Source organism: Mesocricetus auratus, unplaced genomic scaffold, assembly GCF_017639785.1.
Source record: "Mesocricetus auratus isolate SY011 unplaced genomic scaffold, BCM_Maur_2.0 Super-Scaffold_100004, whole genome shotgun sequence".
Lineage (NCBI taxonomy): Eukaryota > Metazoa > Chordata > Mammalia > Rodentia > Cricetidae > Mesocricetus > Mesocricetus auratus.
The window spans coordinates 40,842,541-40,856,644 of NW_024429189.1; the positions used below are offsets into that span (position 1 = coordinate 40,842,541).

At 44.6% G+C, this 14,104-nt stretch overlaps 1 protein-coding gene across 5 annotated transcripts in view; it reads left to right on the forward strand.

The window, feature by feature from the left end:
* Positions 1 to 4,821, forward strand: part of Rapgef4 (Rap guanine nucleotide exchange factor 4) — a 299,093-nt gene extending 294,272 nt beyond the window's left edge. For all 5 annotated transcript variants that reach the window (XM_040745573.1, XM_040745574.1, XM_040745575.1 and 2 more), the window contains 2 exons: positions 404 to 458; positions 3,594 to 4,821. In XM_040745573.1, coding sequence (XP_040601507.1) covers positions 404 to 458; positions 3,594 to 3,721 — 183 coding nt within the window. In that variant the 3' untranslated portion in view covers positions 3,722 to 4,821. The remainder of the gene's footprint in view (positions 1 to 403; positions 459 to 3,593) is intronic.
* Positions 4,822 to 14,104: the final 9,283 nt, after the last annotated feature.

Sequence of the window (14,104 nt, forward strand, 5' to 3'; positions counted from 1 at the left end):
ACAGTGTAATCTACCACCTCATTGCCTGTTAACTGGGAGAATCTTGAAAGCTAACCGTCTTCAGATCTAAGACAACTTCACAGGATGGGGAAACGGTCGCTCGGCATCAAAGCACAGTGTCAGACACATTTTTACAATGTTAGGAGCAGGCACACAGTGAGACAAAGAGCTGTGTCATAAAGTCATGAATATGCGTTACCTTACCTGCAAACACTTTGTACTAGGATGCCTCGTTAACGTCATTGTGCAAGATACACACCAACCAGCTGCCTTCAGATGTCAGCATGCCAGAACATGCTGTTTCCTGTGATACCAAGTGTTGCTGGAATAAATAATGGTTTCCCCCCTTTGGGGATTATACACTGAACTGACTTGCATTTCCCTTCTCTCTTCTTCCTTACAGCGCATGATTGCAAATACTGCCAGAACAGTGCGGTACTGCAGGAGCCAGCCCTTCAGTAAGTCCTGAGTTACTGCATGCTGTCGTGGACATGGTGTGATTAAGTCTTTTTTAATGAGACTTTCAAAACACTCTAGGAGTCTGGACAGCATTTGACTGTGTCAGATGGAGTTTGGACCATGAAACACACATGTGCTTTGTGTTTAAGAACTTTGTTTTACTGTTAATAAGACTAAGATATATTTGCAGTGCTGTAACACAAGAAAATCTACATCAAAATAACGTTTTAATGAGCAAATTCGAAGGAAATTCATTTGCTCACCCAGTGTAGCTAGAACAGATAGGTTGCAAAGGCGCACAAAAGCCCGCTACTCTTTTTTTTTTCTTTTTTGTAGTTTTTTTTAGGCAGGGTTTCTCTGTGTAGCCTTGGCTGTCCTGGAACTCACTCTGTAGACCAGGCTGGCCTCAGACTCACAGAGATCTACCTGCCTCGGCCTCCCAAGCGCTGAGATTAAAGGCATGCACCATCACTACCCGGCTCCATGTCACCCTTGAAGTGACTCACTGCTCAATGCCAAGAAACTTAGCAGCCCTTGGTGAGTCAGTACTATCGTTTATAAGCCAAGAGAGGCAGTATTTATTGTCTCTCGAAAATGCATTAATGTTTAATGACACATTTGCAAAAAGTCCCCTGGCAGAATTCTACATAACATTTCTAGGATTCCCAGGTACTCTTTTAAATGTTGAACATATGTCATAAACACCAGTGCTATGTTTTCACAGGTATAAAGTATTACTACTAACAAATGGCCATTTTCAACTGTTAAGTTTCCTTGTTATACCAGCTGGCCACATTACATCGGTGCTGCTGTCCTTTCTGGCCAGGACTCAGGACAAGGACTAGAGCTTTGCTCCTCCGGTCTGGGTTGGGAGAGAGCAGTGAACCCTTTGAAGTTTTGTGCTAGTGTCATTATGTGAGTCATGTGAGAGAGCTGGCATATTAACTCAACGCAACGAGATGACACAGATGTGACAGCAGCCTACCTCACCGTCCCCTCCAGTAGATCCTGTCTTAGGAGACTGGCAGGTTCTTGTTTTAATAATCACAGTGCTATACTTTTTGTAGTGTCGATCTGGCCCAAAGCCAGAGCCTGCTAACATGGAATGTCAGAACTACTCACTCTTCGTTTTATTATTATTTTTGTAATGTTCAGGAGAAAAAAACAATTAGAGAAAATAATCTTGGCTTAGGGAATGAGAGAGAAGAGCTTTAAAATTTTTAATTCGAACAACGGTGCCCTCTCTCTTCTAAAGATGAGAGCAACTTGCGTGTTACCAACCTTTCCTGCATGGATTCTGCCAGAATTCAAGCGTCTCACATCCTTTCCTATAGGAATTTACTATGTGTGTAAAAGACGTGGCCACAAATCAGCTGAAATGAGGAGAAACAGTTCCAGTCACAACAAGCTTTACAATCCAGAACCCAAGTCCCTTCAGAGGGTTCCAAAACATTCTCGAATTACACACAAAGTCCTGCTTGCTAGAGAGGGCTTTGGAAGGGTACCCTGGAGTGGGGGGAGGTCTGTTGTTCCAGAACCAAATAGGAGCCTTAGTAGAATCAGCTTTGTTTCACCAGCCTCTTTGGCAGTAAAGTCTCCGTTCTTCCCTGTCTTTGAGAGAAGTGAGGGGATTTTTTTTTAAACTTCCAGTGCAGTTGTTGAACTTATCAGCCTCTGCTGGTAAACAACAGCTGCTTGGCTCTGAAGTCAACAATCTATAGATAAAGCTATAGGAATAGATTCATAAACATTGTGGGGTGCATACAATGTAATTACAGTATATTGTACGTGCAGAGTACACCGCCAGTGGGAAGCGGGGGAAATTAAGCACACTGTGTTCCGAGGTTCACTGTGGTATTATTTACATGTGATAATTACACTGATGAGTGTCTTCTTACGGCGAGCAGGGGCCTTTGTAGCTCGTCTCTGCCTTCTGTGCTCAGACCTGCTTCACTCCCCTCCAGTCCTGTATGCAGATGGTGTTCGGATTGTCTGGTGGAATAGTGGGTGGATCTAACAGGAGCAACCAGACTTCAGAAGGCGGGGGCGGCAGGAGGGAACTCTGTCCAGAGTCCAGCTTGGCCCGCCTGTGTCAACTAGAGTGGTTCCCCAGGACAGTCCGTGACCCGTGGGCTGCAGCATAAACAGCCTGCCCTGCTTCATATGGAGGAGTCTCCATTTAAAGGCCAGGGAAATTGACAGGGGTGAAATTCAGATTCCTTGTTTCAAAAGGAAAGAGGGGGGAAAAGGTAGGAAGGAGCAAACAGAGAAATGAAGGGAGGACCTGGCTAGTCTGGACACAGATTCCTGCACGTGATGGCATTCAGGAGCTAGGTGGCCACTTCCCAAGGCAATGTGTTTTCAGCTTTCCACTCTGCTATTGAATCTGGCCTTCCTCATTCTTAGATATGCTATATATTGCAACTACGGACACATGTTTTCTTGGAATCCTGGTTTGAATAAAATCCCCTTACGTTTTTGACAGCCCAGGTGCTCTCATCAATAGATCAAAACAGAATGGGCAGCGGACTTTGAGAGCAAGTTGTGTTAGAGAAGAAAAGTTTACTGGAAGTCATCAATTAGCCAGAAGGTAGCTTTGCCTAATCCGGACTGCGCCTAGGGGCCGGCATACAGTTGAAGTGGCGCTGTGCATGTCAGCAAAGGGGGCCTATGGGCCTGATGCCCACTGGCTCACTTCAGTGCAGTCCAGGTGTTAAGTGCTTCTGTGAGTTGCTAATGAAACTATATCTTTGACACTAGTCCTCATCTGGATCAAAGGAGGTGGAGACAGAGTGTGACACAGAGGTAGGCTGGGAAGGGAAAACAATTTTCATCTGTCACCAGGGCCATCAGACAGATGATTCCCTTTTTATTTGGTGCCTTTTTTTTTCAGCATGCATTCTAAAGGAAAATGATCAAAAGAGATGATTCCAGGGAAGAAAAGAAAATCGGAGGGTAGAAGGCAGCAGATGGACCAACCAAGTAGAAATATTTCAGTGAATGTGGTGTGTGGAAAGGTCTTGGTGGAACCCAGGGAATCTATGATAGATGTGATAAGTCAGTGGGGGAAATAAAGCTGCATCTTCCATGCAGATATTGCGCAATGCCAACTCTGTCTGCTATTCTTTTAACAGATCCCGATGCCGCGCAAGCTAATAAGAACCATCAGGATGTCCGGAGTTATGTACGGCAATTAAATGTGATTGACAACCAGAGAACTTTATCACAGATGTCACACAGATTAGAGCCTCGCAGGCCATAGAGTGTGATGTTTTGTCTCCAGTCCACAATCTTTCAAAAAAAAAAAATGCCGTGTATGCTACTACTGACTGTGTTACCGATAGAGAATTCTCCAGAATGAGCAGAGACACATACTGAGACCCTCCCCCGCTCTCAGGGCCACATCCAGCTATCCAACCATACCGCAAGAGAGGAAGTGATTTGACTTATGTAACACTGACAGGCTGTAGCTTAGGAATCTTCTGTTAAAGCCACCCCCCTTCATTTCCAGCCATGCGGTCACCAGGCTCACATGAAGAAATAACATTGTTGAGGGCTACATCAAGCCCCTGACATCCCTTTCCAGGCTGTTTGCAGGATGGGACTGTGCCATGGGTGGGTTTGACTTAGACACATTGGTGATGATATAATTGAATGATTTTTTTTTTTACTTAGCACCTTGATTTGGGGAATGGGGTCTGGGGAGGGTGTGGAGGAAACCATAAAAGTCCAAATTATGTGTCATATTCCTCCATCCTCATAGTCTTACCTCTGAAGGCATAGAACCTCACCACAATACTATGAAACATTATGGCTATTCGGTCTGTAATTTCTTAATGATCTATAGAATAATATGTTTACATTGTAACTTTTAAAAATTTACAAATCAGGATTACATATGTAAGAATTCTGATAAGAAACACTAAGGTTCTTAATATTGCCAGCGTTAAGATAAAAAATAACATTTCAGAAGAGCACAACATGCACAAAACATTTTTCAAAATTGAAATATTTTCCTGGGCATTAAAAACCTTTCCTCTACAAATTTATTGATACTGATGAAAAAAACTCGTATTTTCTGGACTTAAATGTTATTACAAAAATCTTAATTTTCAGCAATTGTTTTGCACTTTCAGATAGATTGTAAATAGGTCATGCGATCAATGGTATAGAGTTATTTATTTGCTACATTATAGACATTGTGCCAAATATTCCTTTTTATTTATTTTATTCAGTATGAAATTTTGGAGTACATTTTTTCTTTTTTCACAATTAGACTACATCTAATGTGTAGGAATTGTATGTACATATCTCTTCTGTAAATAACAGCCAGTATCTTCATTAAATATACTTGACAAGAAATAGTTATATTGTCAGTTTCTTTGATACAAGAAGTCTTACCTTCCAGTATGGTGAGTGCTGGTTTTTTTTCATTTATTTATTTGTGTGTGTGTGTGTGTGTGTGTGTGTCTGTGTGTGTGCGTGTGCTGAAGACTAAACCCAGGGCCTCGTGCATGCTAAGCACATACTCAACCTGGGGCTACAACCCAGTCTGAATTTGTTTTTGTTTTGAAATAAATTCTTATACTAATACTAAAATTCACCCACTTAAAGTGATCTAATGAGTTATAGTATATTCATGATATTGTAAAGCCATTATCACTGTCTGACATCCGATTGTCACCTGGTGGAGGGGGCAGTCATTAACATTCTCTCCCATTCTCCTTCCAACCCCAGGCAACCCTAATCTACTTTCTGTCGATAGGAGATTGCTCTGAACCTCCTGTAATTGGGATCGTGCAACACAAGCCTTTGGTGTCTGGCTCCTTTCATTGAGCACAACGTCTTTGTGCTTGTCCCGCATTACACCTTGTATCAGTAGTCCATTCCTTTATAAGGTTGATCAATAGGTGTTACATGGATAAGCCGTATTTCCAATCTCTCATCGCCCTTGGCCATCAGAAATGCGGGTGATGTGAAGAGGCTCTGGGTGGTGGAATGCACATGTGGGGCCTCAGACTACTTCTCAGTGGGAAGTTTAGTAAATACTGAAGAAGGAGGTATCTGACTGCTTTCTACTTTTTTTTTTTAAAGAAAGTCTATTTCTTTTCCATACTGTGTTTCAGGCTGTACTAGTCTTACAAGTTTACACTTTCTCCATAGACAGAAATACAACCATGAAGACAAGAAAATTAAGACACTATCTTCAAATAGGTTTGGAGGCCACTGCATAGTATATTTGTTTCTTGCACATAAGTCCGGGTTCTCATTAATGGCTCTGAGAAGTCCTATTAAATTTTGTGTAACACCCCACAATTAAAACCCACCTTGCCAAATACTAAAACAGGTAAATGGCTTTCTGTGTTTCTTTATATAAACTTTCAATGCCCTAAAGAATAGAAGTGTTATCATGCAATATTGACTTCTGCCCAGAAGTACACATATACAATTGGATTTACTACACAGTAATGATTTTTTTAAGTCACAGAATAGATTTTCTTATAGTCATGATTATTCAGGGTTTCACTGTATCACAGGCCTCAATCAGCTGCAGAGTTCTCACTGTTATAGACTTCTAGATAATTTTAAAGGTCATTTATAAGGCTGACTGTCCGTTCTTCATTGCTTTGGTCTTATCCTTGTTCCTTTCTGCATTTCTTAAAAGCTGGTATCCTGAGCTTGCCCGCACCATTTCCCAATTCCACGGTGACTGACATAGCATAACCTCATTTTAATTTACTCCCAACATTATTAAAATTTAATACATAGTCTCCCATGTGTATTACCCTTGGTCTCCCACATGAGAATAACAATTACTATATAAAACAAAGATAAGAGGTTTTAATTATGACTGGCTTTTATATAAATACATGAAATTTCTTTATTCAAGGTAGAAATGACGAGGCAACCCTTCCTGAATTGGGGGATGCAGTTAATACTGTAAAACTTGCAAACAAGCCAAAAGAAAATGAGATGCCTACGAGGTCACAAGAAGGATAATGAGGTTTGCTGAAAGATGTGGGGGGAAAAGAAAGAGAATGTTTTTCCTAAAAGCTCCAGTACAAAATTATAGACTTAAGTTTTAACATAGCTGCTCAGCAAGGTCACTAGCATGGTGTCCAGTAGTTGAGCCTGCCCAGCAGCGTTTGAATGCCATGCAGGTTCAATATACTTCCCTCCTGAATTTAATGGCATTTCCTCTCAAGCTATGAATGCTGATCAATGACTACCAGTGTGAGAAAATTAAAAGAAGTGTCACTCTGGCTTCAAATTGTGCTTCTGATAATAATAAAAATTCAGCATAGAGGGATCAGTGTGGTAAAATGAGCCCCTGCCTTGAGTGGCTTTCCTTTTGTTGTCGCTCTAAAATGCATTACACATCTTGCTTCTGAGTAATTTGACTCTGTCCTACATAGCAGAGTGGAGTGTCGTACTAGCAGGTCACAGCAGCCTTTATTCACTTACAAATTGCAGAAAACCTTTAACTCAACTCTCTCTGTTCATTTTTTCTATTTGCTCATTGGTTCACTGATTCATTAGCAGACAATGATTAAGATGTGCTGTAGTTTGGATCTTGAGTGTCAGTGAAGTACTTAGATGTTGAAGGCTTGTCCCCAGCCCTTTGGGATATTGGGACATAGTGGAACCTTTACAGGCTGGGGCTATGGAAGGAAGTGAGGTCACTGGGAGCAAGGCTGCTTGGGATCCCAGCTTCTCTTTTTTCTCTTTGCTGGGCAATCCTGATGCAGGCAGCTGCTACTATGTGCCCCATCAGGCAATGTGGCCAAAGGACTATGGATTGGAAGCAATGATCATGAGCCAAAGCTGAAGTATCTTGTGAGGTTGAGGATTCAATGCTGCAACAAACCACAGAGAGTTCCCCCTTCTCATAGAGCTTATCATACAGTGTGAGAAACAGAGGAAACCACTTGCATAACCAGGAAGGCAAATGTAAAAACCCCTTCAAGGGAGGTGATGGTGTTAGCATGTGAAGTGAGGATTTAACCTGAGGTGAGGCAATGTGGCCAATGGAAATGATAGTTGGGCTGAAGTATGAAGGAGAGAGGAAGAGAATGTGTTCTAAGAGGAAAATGACTCTATTTCCCCTTCCCCAGGGAGATCCATGTGCCCCACCACCACCACCCCAGCCTTCTTTGTTACTTAGCCTGTCTGCATCTGTGGATCGTAGTGTGACCATCCTTATCTATGGGTGGTGTGGAAATGGGAACAGGACGGATCAAGTGGGGGAGGAAGGGACAGAGAAAGACAGTACGGAGAGAGACAACTGGAATAGGGGGACATTTAGACAGTGAGTGGAGACCCAGTGCAGTAGAAACTTCCTGGAACCTGTGAAATTGACCCTAGTGAAGGATATGGAGCCTGAACCAGCCATTTCTGTAACCAGGGAAAGCTTCCAGTGTGCAGGGGGGAGGGGACTGGGACACCAACCAAGGCACAACATTGTTGACTACAACCTCTTCTGCCTGGAAGAGGCACTGGGGCAATGGTGGCTCAGAGTTTGTGTGAGTGACCAACCACTGACTGGTCTAACTCATGGCCCAAGCCATAGGGAGAGAGCCCACGCTCAATACTGCTTGGCCTAGGAATGGGAGACTGGATGGATGGCTCAGAAAACCAGGGTGGAACCAAACACAACTGACCAAAAGAACAAGAAGAAGCCAATGGAAGGATTCCTGATGATATTCTGCTATACTCATAGAATGGTGCTAGTCTAGTTGTCATTAGAGTGGCTTCCTCCAACAGCTGATGGGAGCAGATACATGGACCCAGAGCCAGACATCAGCAGGAGCTTAGGAAAACTCACAGCACAGAGGGAAGAAGGATTGTAGGAACCAGAGGGGTCCAGGCACCAGGAGCATACAGGCCACAGAATCAACTCATCGGGGATCGTTGGGCTCACAAAGACTGAAGTGGCAACCACAGAACTTGCATGGGTCTGCACCAGGTCCTCTGCATACATGTTGTGGTTGTTTAGTTTGGAGTTTTGTGAGACTCCTAACAGTGGGAGTCAGGGTGTCTCTGACTCTTTTGTCTACTCATGGGACCCTTTTACTTCTACTGAGTTGCCCAGTCCAGCCTTGAGATGAAGGTTTGTGCCTAGTCTTATTGTAACTTGCTATGTATGCCCCGTTGGTTGATATCCCTGGGAGTCAGTTGATATCTCTGGGAGGCCTGATCTTTTCTGAAGGGAAATAGAGAATCAGTGGATCTGAGGGAGAGGGGAGGTGACAGCAAGGCCATGAAAGGAGGGAAGGAGGGGAACCTGCAGTCAGGGAAGAAGAAGAAAGATAAGCATAAAAAAGGGAATAATACTGGCAGCCAGGGCCAGAAAGTTCATGTGCCTACAGGGGTCATAGAGGAGAATGCTCCAGGATGCTCTGGTGAGCTAAGAAAGATCCAGGAGCATGCTGGGCCTTCACACCTTCATCTTTTACTCGAGTAGTGTGCAGACATGGAAGAACAGAGTTGAACTTCTGATGGAGAGCCCTGGATGGTAGCTGCTCTGATCTGTCTTGGTACCCTGATTCATGGAGAGTGCCATCCACCAAGCCTTAGTTACCTTATTGTGTAGTCTCAAAGGAAGGGCAGTGAGGGCTACAGAAATCTGCAGACACAAAAAGAGGTAGAGCTAGATTCCTACAATCATGCGCCCTCCCTTCCCCTAAATCTTTTGTAGGACGCTTCAACTTTACTGTGATAAAACACAAGAAACTAAAACTCACCATTTAAAACTCTTTTACAAGTGAGCAGTTCAATGGCACTGTGCTATATGGATTCATCCTGATCTGATGCTAGCCATGAGTTGCAACTGGCATGACTGCCCCAGAGTAACACTAGTCAGTTTGCTGCTTGGTTTCCCACCAGGCCATAAGTAGCCAAAACAGTTAGAGTGGCATGTGGGACTTTACAACTGGACCCTGGAGCCAGGAATGTGTTTGATCCTCATACAAGCTTAAGCTAAACCAGGTATTATTCACTTCCATCTGGGTCTAAGTCATTTTTGACCTGATCATTATGCATGTTCTTCCTTTGACCCAAGCTAAAGGGCTCTGGACTTCCTTGCTGAAGCTTCAGACCAGGTCCTAGATCTGTCTTCCTTTTTCCTTGGTTCCATAGCATCTTAGAGCTGATTCTCACACACTGAAGCCAAGTTATTCTAGATCAAATACATTTACATAGTTAGATAGCGGTCCCCACACTCTATCCAACACCCTTTCAGCACCCAGACTGCAGCCCTGTCTATACCCTTCATGCAGTCAGTCCTCGCTGCTCTCGCAGCTGTCACAACAACCATTCTTCCTCAATCTCCTCAGTCTCTAGATATGGCCAGTCATATGATGCATTAAGTACAGTCATTCAGCACTTGTCCTTCTGTCCCTCTGGGTCTGAGTTGTTCCATTAAAGTATTTGGCGTTCATACATATTCAGTCACGTGTCAAAATGGAATTTTTCCCCTTTTTTTAAGACTGATTTTTTTTTCCTGAGACAAGTTTTCTCTATACAACAGTCCTGGCTGTTCTGGAACTCTCTCTGTAGTCTAGGCTGGCCTTGAACTCACAGACATCTTCGTGCCTGTGCCTCCCAAGTACTAGGATTAAAGGTATACTCCACCACTGCCCAGCTTAAGGAGGATTTCTTTTCCCCCTTGTGAGACAGGGCGGTCCCATTTAGTTCAAGCCAGCCTTGAATTCACTCACTACGTAGCTGAGAATGACCTTGAACTTTTGATCCCCTGCCTCCACCTCCCCAGTAGTGGGATTATAGTTATGTGCTACCATGCCCAGTTTGTGCATCGCTTAGAATTGAGCCCAGGGCCTCATGCATGCTAGGCAAGCACTCTCTCTACCAACTGAGCTACATCCCCAGTCTAAGGCTAAATTACTAACAGCCCATTTATGCGTGTATGAAATTTTGTTAATGTATGCATCTATTGATAGACATTCGGTTTATTTCTACCTTTTAGCCATTGTAAATTTATATTTAATTATCAAACAATATTTTTACTTACTCTTTGAAAATTTTGTATATTTATACGGTGTATTATGAAAGGCAGCTATACTCACCACTAAGGCACCCCTACATAACATATTTTGATATTACCCACCCACCGCTACCTCCTTCCAACTTCCCTTACTGCTCCCCACCCTGACACCCTCCCAATTTCATGTCCTCTTTTTTTTGTTATTATTAACAACTCCTAGTGCTGTCTGTATGCACAGGGGTGAGGGCCATCCACCGGCGCATGGACAAGCTGCCAGCAGCCACATCCCCACAGCAGAGTGACTCTTCCTCTGTCAGCAACCATCTAACTTCTCCACCAAGGGAGAAGTCTCAGGAGCCCCTCCTCCACCCTTGATGGAGTTTGGGCAGGCTAGGTCTCGTGCAGTTCTTGAGTAGATAACCACAGGTGCTGTGAGTTGATGTGTGTAGTAGCCACGGCACGTCCAAAGGATGGCGCTTTACAGCTCTCCTCCTCATCTGTCAGCTCTTACCTTCCTTCTGCCCACTCTTCCGCCATGTTCTCAGAGCCTTGAAGGGAGCGGGTTAATATGGGTGGTTAACCCACAGCTGATCAGGGCGCTTTGACCAAATGAGTCTCTGCTACACTGCTGGTAATTTATTTAATCTTTATATGTATGTGTAAGCACATGTGTGCACGTGTGTGTGCATGTCACAGCATCTGTGTAGAGGTCAGAGGAGACCTTGATAAAGTGTCGGCCCTCATGTCTCAGCTTGTTAGAGACAGGGTATCTTATCTTATTGGATGGCCCACAAGCTTTCTTGCCAGAGAGAGAAGCACCAGGACCTTACATGTGTTCAACTGCACTCAGTTCTGGTGATCCCAGCTCACCAAGTTTTGAAGGGCTGCCACACTTTCTCCCACAGTGACTGTACCGTCTTACGGACTATAGTTGGCATGGCCAACAATCATTTTTAGGATAATGCTGCCAAGTGTCCCATGGCTACTGGGAAAGTGGTGCCTAGAAGGACCTAGCACTTGGTATCTGGATGTAGTAGTTTGGGAATGGCTTGGGTGTGACATGTTGGAAACCTGGTCCACAGTGTGGCAATGTTGGCAAATGTTGTAAGGTATCTGGGTTATGGGAGCACACAGTTATTGCGGACTCTGCTTAGTTCCTGTGGCCTCAAGAAAGAGCCTGGGCTCCCTTTCTCTTTGACTTCCTGTCTCACCCTGTGCTCTCCCCCTCACACTTGCTCTTGCCGTGATGCCATTCGCCATGAGGCCCTCACTAGAGGCTGAGTAGATGAGGTTCTGATCTTGGACTTGCAGCTTCTAAAGCTTTAAGCTAAATGAAGCTCCTCTCTTCATCTGTTACCCAGCCTCAATATCCTCTCAGGCACCAACCGAGAGTGGGTGTCCAAGCTTAGAGACGTGATTGCCTAGAGGGTGACCACAGCCATTCATCAATGCTATCCTGTTAGTGGCTGTGTTACTCTGACACCAGAAAGGGGGAATGAAAGGAATGGTTAATGTTACCAACACTGAGAGAACAAGGATATGCAGACGAATATGCCTGTCTTGCTTAGCCTCTACTGCATGCCCAAATCTGAGTGGTGGGAGGGGCCCTGCCCTGGGAGGTTTTGCTTTTCCTGGAATCCAAGGTAACTTGCAGGGTTTAGGGCACTGAATTATTTCTGTCCCTTCCTCTGAGAAGAGTGATGAGCTTGGGGTAGCCAGAAGACACTCCTTGCAGGATTGGTAAGTCTATGTAGAATCTAACTCAAAGCAAGGGCTAGAAGGCAGATGATGCAGGCTACTTTTTCTTTTTTTCCAAGCTTGATGCAAGGTAGAGTCATCTAAGAAGAGGGAACCCTAACTGAGGGATTGGCTTTTGCAGATTGCCCTGTAGGCAAGTCTATGAGACATGTTCTTGGGGAGGTGGGGGACTGCGGCCCACTGTGGGCAGTGCCGTCCTGGAAAGGTGGTCCTGGGTTGATTGAGAAAGCAAGCTGAGCAGCCGTGAGAACTAACCAGTGAGCAGTCTTTCTCCACAGCCTCTGCTCCAGTGCCTGCCTTGCCTTAGTGATGGTTTGTAAGCTGAACAAGCCCTTTCTTTCCCAAGCTGGTTTTAGTCATGGGGATTATCACACACACACACACACACACACACACACACACACACACACACACACACACAGAAAGCAAAGCAGGGCACAGAGATCCCGGGTTCTCCTGACGCGTTTGGTCACCCATGTCTCCAAGTGAGGAACTGGCGCTTTGTGAGCAAATGCCACTTGTAAGGTTCTGTTGAAGGAGTCCCGGTGGCACTGATGGAGCCCAGAGGCAGTCTCCTGGAAAGTTACATTCTTCTTGGGGGAAGGTGCTCACCTTCTTCTGTTTAAGTGTGCTGTGGAATATTATATTAACTATGTAAAGATGTGTTGTATTTATTTATGCTGAGAAATTGTGTAACATTTGTTTCTGCTGCCTTTGTTAACTATGTAAAGATGTGTTACAGTTGTTTACGCTGCATCTGTTTAGCGGGGCTGGTGGGTAGAGAGAATAAGTAGGAGGAGGGATCTAGGTTTGGGAGAAAGAAAAGGGGAGAAAGAAAGGGAGGCACCAGGGTCTGGCCAAACAGCCACCAGACAGACAAACATGAAGTAGGACATACAGAATGAAAGAAAGGTAATAAGCCCTGAGGCAAAATGTAGATCAAGAGAAATAGGTTAATTTAAGTTAAAGGGGAAAAAGTAGTCAGAAACAAGCATAAGCTAAGGCCGAGCATACAACTTAAGTCTCGTAGTCCTGATTTTGGAGCTTGTGGGTGATCCAAAAGAAAGTCTGTAACATAGGTGCCTTCCACTGATTAGATGAGACCCAGCTACATCAGAGTGCCTCTGTCCTTCTAAAGGCAGTCTGCATTACCCGAAGTCCCCCGACTTAAAGATCAGCCGTATCCCCAAAATACCCCTTGAGTTGGCACATAAAACATCACAGAGTATAGCAAACCTCTTCAAACGATGACTTAAAAACAACCAAGTTAATGGGCCATCCGGGCAATTCTGCCTAATCTCATGTCTGCTCATGTAATCTCTTCTACCCCAGTGTGTCTGAGCTTAGCTTTGCACTTGTTAGCTGAGGATGTCTTGCAGGAAGCAAGGAGACAACCAAGGGCTCCGAGGGGTCCAGTTCAGAATGAGTGAGCAGCACTGGACAGCAGCAAGCTAGTCAAAGGGGATTGGGAGGCCTGCTGAGTGGCCGAAGGTGGAAAAACACCTTTCTCAGCCCCCTGCCCGCAGCGCAGAGAGCTTCAGAGTCATCCTGTCCAAATGGTAAGAGCAGGGAATGGAATGTCGTTGCCATCTTGCAGGCCATCTGCTAGAGTGAGGGCAGCATATGGTGGAAACGGCTGGCGAATCCGCCACGCTTGTTTGTTGGGGGTTTTCAGACCTGGTGCTCACTGACACCTGTTCCAAGTGTTTGTCTGGGTGACTTTAGCAGCCCTGGGAGAGGCAACGCAGGACAAAAGAAAGAAATCAAGCTTGAGCATTGTTAGACCCGGGTTTGACTTAGGAACTCCCCCTACCACACACACCAGTGCCTCATATGCATGGCTGGGGGGGGGCTTCTTCCTAGCCACCTCAATGCAGTGCCCTC